Source organism: Coregonus lavaretus (assembly GCF_964263955.1).
Source record: "Coregonus lavaretus genome assembly, contig: HAP1_SCAFFOLD_1881, whole genome shotgun sequence".
NCBI lineage: Eukaryota > Metazoa > Chordata > Actinopteri > Salmoniformes > Salmonidae > Coregonus > Coregonus lavaretus.
In genome coordinates this window covers 47,486-59,821 of record NW_028163671.1, presented here as the reverse complement: position 1 = coordinate 59,821, position 12,336 = coordinate 47,486, and the positions used below count along the sequence as shown (strand labels likewise).

The 12,336-nt window shown below is 43.1% G+C and overlaps 1 protein-coding gene across 2 annotated transcripts; it reads left to right on the top strand.

Annotated features, from left to right (window-relative positions):
* The first annotated feature begins 1,017 nt into the window (after positions 1–1,017).
* LOC311117891 (nucleolar transcription factor 1-like) lies at positions 1,018–12,003 on the top strand. Of its 2 annotated transcripts, none has more exons than XM_084192792.1 (21): positions 1,018–1,104; positions 3,236–3,288; positions 3,482–3,654; positions 3,805–3,888; positions 4,060–4,215; positions 4,396–4,460; positions 4,606–4,732; positions 4,865–4,975; positions 5,097–5,230; positions 5,347–5,488; positions 5,590–5,631; positions 5,732–5,830; positions 6,032–6,187; positions 8,007–8,153; positions 8,272–8,382; positions 8,459–8,547; positions 8,634–8,823; positions 8,926–8,973; positions 9,101–9,169; positions 9,277–9,399; positions 9,508–12,003. In XM_084192792.1, exons 2-21 carry the CDS (start codon positions 3,252–3,254, stop codon positions 9,619–9,621), a joined length of 2,217 nt encoding a protein of 738 aa, XP_084048918.1. In that variant the 5' UTR covers positions 1,018–1,104; positions 3,236–3,251; the 3' UTR covers positions 9,622–12,003. The 2 variants fall into 2 exon arrangements, with proteins under 2 accessions (XP_084048918.1, XP_084048917.1); XM_084192791.1 differs by having other exon boundaries at positions 3,236–3,333.
* The last annotated feature ends 333 nt before the right edge of the window (positions 12,004–12,336 follow it).

The following is a 12,336-nucleotide window of genomic DNA, read 5'->3' as shown; positions in this document are numbered from 1 at the left end:
TTGAGTGGAAGGAGAAAGCAAGTGAGATGGAGGCGGGGGGAAGTTCCCATCTCTGCGGGGACTGGAGCGCCTGTGCCCTGGACCAGCGGCGCAGTGCTGGCTAACATTCAACCCAACCCTTGCTCCACAACGAGCTCGACTCACGCTGAGACAGGTAAGGCTCACAGCCACCTCCTTCGTCAATTCGACTGCTCAAAATATATATAAAAAAAATACTTCCACAAACGACTTTCCAGCAAATAATTTACGCTCAGTATGGTTTATTTTCTCCCTTGAGTAATTTTTAAAGAACGCCTCATCTTGAATTGTTAGCAAAGCACTGACTGCTGTAGGGTAGACCATTCCGAGGTCGCCATACCCGAATTTGTTGTCCTTTACCACGGGTAAGAAATACGAACAATAGGGTCTAAATAATATGGTATAAATTGATAACATATGCCTTGATTATGGACCACCGTCAATTTGGCATTTAATTCACCAATTTATCTTATTTTCTGCTAAGAATTGACTATTTCCGCGCCGAGATCTCCATGCGGTTGTTGACTGAACCAGCCGCCTCTCTGGTTAGCCATCATGGATCTCAGTTTAATATCTCACCGTGTGGGCTCGCCCTCGATCTCGCTTAACAACCATCAATGCCAACCTGCGAAAACCAGTCTTTGGTACTGTTATAGCCTATGATCCTGGTGTGGGTCTGGTTAGTTGCACACCCAGGCTTACTTTAAACCCCGTTTCTTGCTAAGCATGTAGTGCGCCATAGGAGCTTGTCACGGTCGGTATCCTAACTGACTCGCGCTTTGCCTGTAGCATGGCGGCTCTAGAACCATTTGCAGTCTCGGATGTAAAAATGTTTCATTCTGTGTGGTGACAACTTGATACAATGTAACCGCGGATTGAAACCTTGTGAATGATGAGAGATTTTAGTTCTGTATCCGTATTTCAGTTCTGACGATTAGCGAAGATTGTTATAATTTATTTCCCTTTTTCTTCATTCGTGTGCCTCAGTCTTCACGACCCATCCTCGCCACACGGCTACAAAATCTGGTTTACCCCGTGTTCAACGACAGCTGAAAGAAAAGTCGGGGTGAACAGAACCGTTTCAGGGTGAGTTTGTTCATTTTAATCGTCGATTTTCAAGAAACACAACAGTGAATTTGTCTGTCTGATTAATGATTTTCTACAGATTCCCTTTCATGGAGACGAGGTCAATGTTCGGGTCGCAGGCGTTTGGAACTGGATTTTTTTCCTATAGGTTAATGCAAAACTATTAACGTTAGGCAAATACATAATATTTTTACCGACCAATTAAAAATGTATTTAGCTAGTTAACATTACCTGCTATATTGATTGCACCCTAAATGTATATACAAAATAAAACGTAAATCCTTCTCCATTGTGAATCCCCTGAAGTTAGCCAAGCTTTAGCTAGCATAAAAGTTGACTGGTCTGGTGGTTTTCATGTTTTATATTTAGCTAACTAGTTACCTTCTTAAACTTTAAAATGTATAGATTGTTACCCGCAATTTAGTTGTCATTTGAGTATTTTCGCAGGTGGCCACCGTGTTGGCCAACAATTTCATATATTGTTGTAAATTAATGTTAATCTGATGGCTGCTAACATAATATAGCTAGCTAGCGAGTTAGCAGCTAGCTAACCCTTGCATTGAACCAGAGTAGTGCGGTTGCAGCTAGCTAGCGCGGTCGTTGGAGTTTGTGGACCACCCAAAATATTTTATCATACCAGGATATTACTTTTGAATTTCCCATAAATTGCATTGATTTGTGACATTAGCTACCTATGTCCAACCACTGTTTTAAACGCATCGTTAGACCAGCGATAGTTGTATCCCCCCTTAAACACACTGGCAGTCCAACACAAGCTCGTGCGTACTATTTCACCAAGAACCGGGAAACAGGCGGGGTGCAGACTTCAGAGTCGCCATCACATATCCGAAATCCGTTACGCCTCGCGCAAGAATGTCCTGCTTTTTCGGTTTGATTATGGTTGCCCGCTGCTATACTAAAACGATTAAAGCCTAGAAACGGGTCTCGGAGGACGAAGCCCAACAATTTAATTTATTATAAAGCGTAATATTTCTCCCTCTAGCCCCTCACAAGAGTCGGCCGATAGATTCAAGGCGGAGGAAGGTTTCTCTTCCAGCTCAATGTTGGTAGTGTGGCTTTGTCGAGTGGTTCATTTGGTAGTAATGCTCCCTTGCCACCATTTCTCCTCGTCGGAGACCGAAAGCGGATCTCCCGTCCATTGTCAGCTGGTTGCCTACAGCTGCCTCTAAACGTTCGCTTCCTCCTTCTGTGGTACCTCCCCACCACCACTCCGATTAAATCCTCCATTACCGACCGACAGAAGACATGGTCGACAGAAAGCAAAATGAGTAGCTACTTTAATGTAGAATAAGCTAGCCTATTTTCCAAATCGACATACAGAGAGCATTACCAGTCGTAGGCTTCTGTGGTGTTATTTGAGATGTGAAACCGTCACAAGCTATAGCCTGTCTCACGATGTAGCGTAAACGTTTAGGGGCGGTATAATAAACATTAATAACCATCATGTCGAGGTCGATTTTAATTTCCAGGATTTGAAAAGGCTGGAATTTCTTACCTAATAGCTTGTTTGGAATCATCTTTGACGTTGATGTAATGAATAAAAGCAATCGAATAATCTCTGTCCAATAAATCTTGTTTTCAGAATCATATTTTACACCAATTTATTGTAATATGCAAACAAATATACTAGTCGAATTATATTCACTTTAAGCGCAAACCAATGCCATTTAAAATTTGTGTAACCTGCAATAATTATTTTTTCCAGATATTTCCTAATATCACAAGGCATATCATTGGCCAAAGTAGTTTTCTGTTACAAGGCATTTGCATGCATTAGGCTTATGCTTTGTGTGCATAGGAAACTTGGATATTATGTCTCCTGTGTATAATTTTTTTGCTGGCACAGTAGTGAGAGTAAATTGTTGGTAAGATTAACAATGACTCACCGCACATTTACATTTTAGTCATTTAGCAGACGTTGTTATCCATAGCGACTTATAGTTAGTGAGTGCATACATTTTCATACTGGCCCCCCGTGGGAATCGAAGCCACAACCCTGGTGTTGCAAGCGCCATGCTCTACCAACTGAGCTAGGGGCCGCACCTTGTATATTATTCCCAGCCTTTTAAAAGAAAGGGATAGTGTTTTAATAGGATCTGTTTATGTTTAGGTAAAATAAAGTACAGATGAATGGAGAAATGGACCCGTCCACTAAAGACCAAGGTGAGATCATAGTCAATCAACGTGAGATCATAGTAGTCAATCAAGGTGAGATATAGTCGCAACATGGAACTTCTTCCTTCCATCCCCTTCAGAATATGGTGCAAAATAGAGAGATTCATGATTTTGTTCACTTCAGCCAGGATAATGGTTGCAGGGCAGGCAAGCTGATATGTGTGTCCTTGCGTGGCTATAGTGTGGACGCAGGACGACCTTTTGAATCTGCTAGAGGCCATGAAAGTCAATCTTCCCCAGAAGGACCTGGCCAAGTACAAGACGTCGGAGTCCCATCTGGACTGGGAGAAGGTGGCCTTCAACTCATTCACAGGAGAGATGTGCAAACAGAAGTGGAACGAGGTCTCCAAAGTGGTACGCGATGTCTCTATCATGCTATACTGTGGACTGGGGTATTGTGTATTAGAGAATAAAAGTGGATTTCCAACTCTTGTCAGTTCAATATGTACATACTGCATCTTGCCTCTGCAATGCGTCTTATGTTGTTCTGTGTCTTTGGTTCAGATCCGTAAATTCCGCACATTAACAGAGCTGATTTTCGATGCCCAAGACTTCATCAAGAACCCGTATAAGGGCAAGAAGCTGAAGGTGAGCCGCATATCATATTTTTATGATGGACACTATCAGTTGATACTTTCACAGGTAACACATTGTCTTAGCAAATTCAGTCGTGATGACTAACTGTCTTTGTGTGTCGTTTTGCTCATATTGAGTATTGTTCTTTCGAATGTTCTTTTGGTTTTATTTTTTACTGAACAGAAGCATCCAGATTTCCCCAAAAAGCCCCTGACGCCATATTTCCGCTTCTTCATTGAGAAGAGGGCCAAGTATGCCAAGCTGCACCCTGAGATGAGCAACCTAGACCTCACCAAGATCCTCTCCATGAAATACAGAGGGCTGCCTGACAAAAAGAAGGTCAGAAGCAGTGACAGAGTGGGAAGGAAAGGAAGAGATGCAATTAAAGGGAGGGAGGGATATAGTGACACTTGGAATGGGAGAATATGTCCTCCTTGGTAGATATAATTTATTTGAGCGGAGTAATTTGCTGACGTTGCTCATGGTTGTCTGTGCCTTGTTTTGTTTTTTTGACAACAGAAAAAATATCTAGAAGACTTCCAGAAAGACAAAGAAACGTTTGGGCACAGCATGTCAAAGTTCAGGTAAGGTTCAAATGTAGGTTATCTGCAACTGGAGTAAATATACATCTTTGAAGGGGGTGTAGGATTTTCTCCATTGTGTTGAATGTGTTTTATTTTGCTTGATTAGTACATGTACAGTAGCCAGTGTGTTTCTGTGTGACTATAGGGAGGACCATCCCGACCTGGTGGAGAGCATGGCAAAGAAAGGTTCTAATGTACCAGAGAAACCCAGGACGCCTCAGCAGCTATGGTACAGCCACGAGAAGAAGGCCTTCCTCAAAACGCATGCAGACGTGAGTCAAGCTTTTCAGGACTGTTTGTTAGCACCTACAAAAACACAATGTTCACACTCAATGCTAACATGCTAAAGTTGAACTATGTCCATCTGAAGCAATGTATATGTTGTTGAATCTGTCTGTTACTAGGCGACCACCAAAGACATTAAAGATAGTCTTGGGAAGCAGTGGACACAGCTGTCAGACAAAAAGAGACTCAAGTGGATTGCTAAGTCCCTGGAGATGCACAAAGCATATGAGGTGAGAGCACAGTTAAATATGAGGCACAAGTCTCTGAAGATGGCAAAATTACTGCCTGACTCTGGTATTTTCGAGAGGATTAATTAATTGTTAACCCATGACCCCTGGTTGTTTTCCACAGGAGGTGATGAAGGGCTTCATTGAGACGCACCCAGAGCTCAACATGAGCAACGAGGACATCGTCAAGTCCACCCTCACCAAGGCTGAGAGACATCTGAAGGACAAATCTGATGGCAGGCCGGACAAACCACCTCCGTGAGTACTAATCCCCACCAGCACACTTTTAATCTTACCACTGGGTGATCACACTGTGTTAACTGGACATGGTGAGGAAAGTTGTGACCGTGTTGTGTACTCTGTGTGTTTTTTAGGAATGGTTACTCCATGTTCTGTGCTGAGTTGATGTCCAGTATGAAGGACGTGCCCAGTACAGAGCGCATGGTCATGTGCAGCCAGCAGTGGAAGCTGCTGAAACAGAACGAGAAGGACGCCTACCAGAAACGCTGCGAGCAGGTCTGTACTTCACTAGCAGGTGGACTGTTCACTCCAACATTGACTTTTTGGACCTACTGTCAAGTCTTCAACGCTCAAGTTTTCAAAATTCTGTTTTTCAGAGAAAGAAAGAATACGAAGTCGAGATGAACCGGTTTCTTTGTGTAAGTTTGTTTTTCTACATGTCTGTGTGTCTATTTCTATATATCTAGTGAATGAGAGCAGAGGCAGTATGTATGTTATTTACTCAGTGTCTGTCTGCAGAGTATATCAGAGGAGGAGCAGCAGCGTGTGCTGGGGGAGCAGAAGATGATTGGCTTTAAGAAGGGCAGCGGGGGAAGCAAAAAGAAGAGCAGAGCAAAGGTAATCCCCACAATGCATCAGTATCACTCACATCATCAGCTCCGCACATTTCACAATAACAATCATAAAGAAGTATGAAATGGAGATGACTGTAATTTGATCAATCTCAGACAATAGATATTGACCATAGTATGCATTATTTCAGAGGGGATCAATAAAGTTGTATTGAATTGAAAAAAGCTCCCATCGCTTAAATTGCAGCCTAGTCCAGAGAAGCCCAAAAGGCCCATCTCGGCCATGTTCATCTTCTCTGAAGAGAAACGGCCCAAGCTGCAGCAGGAGCGACCAGACCTGTCTGACAGTGAGCTCACCAGGCTGCTGGCACGCATGTGGAATGAGCTCTCAGATAAGAAGAAGGTACACACCTCAGTTTAATACACACTACCATAGTGCAGCTGAGGGAGGGTTCTGAGCAGTATGATGCAGTATATGCAGTACAATGCATGACCGCATCAATATATACAGTGGGGAAAAGAAGTATTTAGTCAGCCACCAATTGTGCAAGTTCTCCCACTTAAAAAGATGAGAGAGGCCTGTAATTTTCATCATAGGTACACGTCAACTATGACAGACAAATTGAGAAAAGAAAATCCAGAAAATCACATTGTAGGATTTTTAATAAATTTATTTGCAAATTATGGTGGAAAATAAGTATTTGGTCACCTACAAACAAGCAAGATTTCTGGCTCTCACAGACCTGTAACTTCTTCTTTAAGAGGCTCCTCTGTCCTCCACTCGTTACCTGTATTAATGGCACCTGTTTGAACTTGTTATCAGTATAAAAGACACCTGTCCACAACCTCAAACAGTCACACTCCAAACTCCACTATGGCCAAGACCAAAGAGCTGTCAAAGGACACCAGAAACAAAATTGTAGACCTGCACCAGGCTGGGAAGACTGAATCTGCAATAGGTAAGCAGCTTGGTTTGAAGAAATCAACTGTGGGAGCAATTATTAGGAAATGGAAGACATACAAGACCACTGATAATCTCCCTCGATCTGGGGCTCCACGCAAGATCTCACCCCGTGGGGTCAAAATGATAACAAGAACGGTGAGCAAAAATCCCAGAACCACACGGGGGGACCTAGTGAATGACCTGCAGAGAGCTGGGACCAAAGTAACAAACCTACCATCAGTAACACACTACGCCGCCAGGGATTCAAATCCTGCAGTGCTAGACGTGTCCCCCTGCTTAAGCCAGTACATGTCCAGGCCCGTCTGAAGTTTGCTAGAGTGCATCCAGAAGAGGATTGGGAGAATGTCATATGGTCAGATGAAACCAAAATATAACTTTTTGGTAAAAACTCAACTCGTCGTGTTTGGAGGACAAAGAATGCTGAGTTGCATCCAAAGAACACCATACCTACTGTGAAGCATGGGAGTGAAAACATCATACTTTGGGGCTGTTTTTCTGCAAAGGGACCAGGACGACTGATCCGTGTAAAGGAAAGAATGAATGGGGCCATGTATCTTGAGATTTTGAGTGAAAACCTCCTTCCATCAGCAAGGGCATTGAAAATGAAACGTGGCTGGGTCTTTCAGCATGACAATGATCCCAAACACACCGCCCGGGCAACGAAGGAGTGGCTTCGTAAGAAGCATTTCAAGGTCCTGGAGTCTCCAGATCTCAACCCCATAGAAAATCTTTGGAGGGAGTTGAAAGTCCGTGTTGCCCAGCGACAGCCCCAAAACATCACTGCTCTAGAGGAGATCTGCATGGAGGAATGGGCCAAAATACCAGCAACAGTGTGTGAAAACCTTGTGAAGACTTACAGAAAACGTTTGACCTGTGTCATTGCCAACAAAGGGTATATAACAAAGTACTGAGAAACTTTTGTTATTGACCAAATACTTATTTTCCACTATAATTTGCAAATAAATTCATTAAAAATCCTACAATGTGATTTTCTGGATTTTTTTTCTCTCATTTTGTCTGTCATTGTTGACGTGTACCTATGATGAAAATTACAGGCCTCTCTCATCTTTTTAAGTGGGAGAACTTGCACAATTGGTGGCTGACTAAATACTTTTTTTCCCCACTGTATATATATATATATATATATATATATATATATATCATATGGCATCGGCTTGTGTCGATGAAAGGGGATTTCTGGTTTCAGCCTCTACCTGTGATTGTTGGCTAAATAACTGACGTTGTCTTCCCCCTGTAGGAGAAGTACAAGCGTCTTGAGACGGTCCTGAAGGCAGAGTCTGTGAAGAAGGGACAAGAGGAGCGCAGCCGGCTGCCAGACACCCCCAAGACTGCACAGGACATCTGGCAGCAGAGCGTCATAGGAGACTACCTGGCCAGGTTCAAGGTTGGTGACCCAACTACAGCCTTCACAAGGCCTTGGATCAGGACTGCCTTTAAAGCATGTCAACTCCTCCTCCTCCCCTTGTCCTGACTATCTGCCTCATTCCTCCTGTGCTTTACAGAACGACCGGCCAAAAGCCCAGAAAGCCATGGAAGCCACTTGGAACACCATGGAGAAGAAGGAGAAGATCATGTGGATCAAGAAGGCAGCTGAGGACCAGAAACGATATGAGGTAAGTGGAAACCCATGTGTCTAAAAGGCAGAGGTGAGTCCCAGAGATTTAAGTGCACTCTTTATTTTTCTGACAGAGGGAACTGAGTGAGATGCGCTCTCCTGCCACCATCATTGCCTCAGGGAAGAAGATGAAATTTGACGGTGAACCCAAGAAACCCCCATCGTGAGTGTATTTCTGATGGAGTGTTTCTGTCTGTATTTTTGTTTTTGAGAAACTTACTTCAATCTGTTCACCAATGTACCTTTCAGGAATGGCTACCAGAAGTTCTCTCAGGAGATGCTGTCCAACGGGGAGCTGAACCACCTCCCTATGAAGGAGCGCATGGGGGAGATCGGGGGCCGCTGGCAGAGGCAGCCGCAGAAGGAGAAAGACCGCTACAAGAAGATCGCTGAGGAGAAACAGAAGCTGTACAAAGTAGAGCTGGAGCGGTGGCTAGCGGTACGCCATCTTTGATTTGTAGCAGACACTGAGTGCATTGAACATCCTAGCAGTTGTGTGCCTGTAATGACCTGACTAACTAAAATGTCCCTTCTTTCACAGAGCTTGTCCTCACAAGAAAGAAACACGTACAAGGAGTACAACTCACAAGTAAGTTGTCCATGCTATTCTATTATGCCTTAGAGTGAGAGTTATCACAAACTCTCCCTGTAGTTGCTGGCAAATTAACATGTAAACAAACTGAGTGTTAATCTTAATCTCCTATTGTCTTCCTCAGAAAAGAAAAACCCCAGCAAAACCAGGAGGCACTGCAGCCAAAGTTAAGGCCAAGGTAACCAAGAAGTCGGTAAGTCACAGCTCTGTTCAGTTTTGTTTATCATTACCACTCTACTTTTACCACTCTGCTCTACTAAGTCAAACATCATTCATCTCTGACAATCAATCTTCCCCCAGGACACAGAGGATGAGGATGATGATGATGATGAGGAGGAAGAGAAGGAGGCTGCCTCATCAGATAACGATTCATCCAGTGCAGAGGACAGTGAGGAGGAAGACGACGACGATGATGACGACAATGTCAGTTTTCAGACTTGTGTGAAATTCATCATTGCTGTTGCAAATTATAATGGTGCCCTTGACTGACATGAGGTTAACTTCCTTGTTGTTGTGCGACACCTCTTGCAGAATGAAGAAGACGATGATGACGATGAGGAGGCGGAGGATAAGGAGAACAAGTCAGAGGGGAGTAGCAGCAGTGATTCGAGCTCAGTGGCGACGTCGGACTCTGATTCAGACTGAAACACTGGTCCGTTGTGACCCAAGAGAGACTGAGCAGCGCTGAGCTGAGCCAAGAGTCCAGGGAGCGCTGACACTGTGCTGACCCTGCTCTCCTCACCACCCACCACCAGAGGGAGCCCCTGCACCACCATGTCCATTTCTCACACGCTTTCTCTCTCCTGTGTTTCTTCATTGGTGTTCTGTACAAGGAGGGTGAAGACCCTAACACCACCACATCATGCCCATCATCTGTTATTCCTTCAACCCCACCTTGACCTGCTCCCCTGCCCAGCCCACAAAACGCTGGGTTCAGGTGGGTCCAATCTAAAGCGCGTTGGGACATTTGGCTTCCTTTCTACATTCTGTGGCTAATAGGTTTCTAAATAGCTATTTTTGGGTGACTGTTGATTTTGGCCCCATCCTGCTTTGTCAGTGTAAGTCTGTGTCAGATACTAGAGGCCACGGTTACAAAGGAGGAAGGTTGGGTAGTGGGGAGTTGTGAACAGGCCTCCTAGAGCCAAAGAACCTATCTATTTGTCTGGGGGATTATTTTGGGGTGGGGGTTGCAGGGGACCAAATAATTGCACTCTTGAGAAATGTTTCCTTTAGTCTTTGGTTCTTCAGCGCCTCTCAACTTTCTTTCTACTCTCAATTTGTATGTTTTTATTATTAGGTTCTTAACGAGGTGGTATCTTCAGGAAAAATTAAGCCATTATGAATGTCTCTTTTTGTTGCTGGAAATTTAGAGGAGATGTATTCATCCACAGTTTCAGTTAGATTTGGATGCATTTAGAAACATGCCTTTTACCTGCCTTTGACAGGTGTTCAAGTTCAAAGGTGACTGACAGTCTATTTATTTATTCTACATAGAAATGCATCCAACCTTTTTTGGGGACAATTTCAAGGGTCTTTGTGGAGCAAGTCCAAGACAATTCTGTTTGACTCATGTTGGTTCTCATGTTGATTTTCCAGTTTAGATTTGTTCATCCACTGGCCTGTTGGAACAGTATAAATAATGAATGTTTCTTAGTGGTATCAAAGGAATTTATCGTTAATCGACACACTTAGTTGTTATTTTTGCCCGGACTGGAGATATGAGATTTAAGTCCAAGTATGTTTTAAACAGACTATGTTGTACAATTTAATATTGGTGTTGATTTCTTCCTTGAACCACTGTTTTACACTTCTATTTGATGTATAGGTGATTTAATGAATTTGTTTTAATAATGTTGAGGGCTGTGGTCAGTTCCATTTGAAATCAGGGATGGATTGAAATGGATCCATTTAGTTATTTAATTCAAATTAAATTGACCCCTACCCCGATATTCTTTTAGTCTGATTATCCCAAAAAAGCTTTGCACTTAATGAAAGCCTGTCCCATACTTCCTGTGTTCAACAGTCATCTGTTCAGCCCCTACGTTTGTGTGAGAGCGACTGCATTGGTGTGTGTTGTCTGCATCCTGTGTTTGACTGTGGCTGCTGTTCGATTATCTACCTTCCTCCATGTGTGTACTTCTCCACTCCCCAAGGATGAAAAAACATTTGCTTGGTGTGAGAATGGGCTAGACGGAGTTCCCAAAATGTTTCTTACACCAGTCGCATGCTTTTAAATCCTTAAGGGGCAGTGAACTAGTTTGCACTTAGCGGAGAAGGGTACAGAACCGGACTGCAACCTGTGAAGGATGTATGTGCCTGCGTGGGTGTAGGAGGCACTTCTCATCCCATTACCACACAAACACCTTGAATGTAGATGTTTTTTATGCCCTTTTCTCAAAATGATTGAAGCCGAGTCATGTCTGCTCAGTGTGGTCCTGTTGCTTACCAGCACAAGGACATATGTGTTAGACGACCCACGGGACAGGTTATGTCATAAGTTTAACTTGTTTCCAGGACAGTACAATCGGTTAATAATGGCCCCAGTTTTAAATGGGACTGAGTTTGTCCATTTCTACATCTCATAATTGTTGACTGAATAATACCAGCATGTTGGGCTATATATGATTTGGTGAAGGAAATGTTATGCAGGGTGGGATACTGGATTTGGGGAAAGGCGTTGCCAATGGGGATACAACATACTGTTGTATGGTATTTGTAAATATTGCTTTTTTGTATTGTGTGGAAATACTTTGATTTGTACTTTGATTTGGCAAAGTCTTGTCAGTGGCTCCATCTGAGGCGTGAGTCCATTGCTTGCAGGGGAAAAGTTTTTGATTGTATTTGTCCGTTTTAGTTATTACATCTCTCCCCATGTTTCTTTGTATAAATGACTAAATGAGAACAAAGGCTTTACAGATTTGTACTGCTGATCATTTGACACATTTTTGATGTTTTCTATAGCTGAGGGTGTTCTTATGTCCCTGCTATTTAAGTATTTGACAAATAAACTTGGTCTTTAACAAAGTATACATATTGCATTTCTTATTTTTACAAATGATTGTAGGCTCAGTTGGTAGAGCATGGCGCTTGCAACTCCAGGGTTGTGGGTTCGATTCCCACGGGGGGCCAGTATGTTTTTTTTTTTTATGCACTCACTAACTGTAAGTCGCTCTGGATAAGAGCGTCTGCTAAATGACTAAAATGTAAATGTAAATTTGTGATGGATGTTGATTGAAGACACTTGCCAAATAGTGGGACCCTTCAAATAATATGTTCGAAATGCTGACCAAACAATAGTGTCCTAAAAAGATGTCTAAATTAGAATTTCGTCAAAGATACTTACAACTACCTATACCCTCT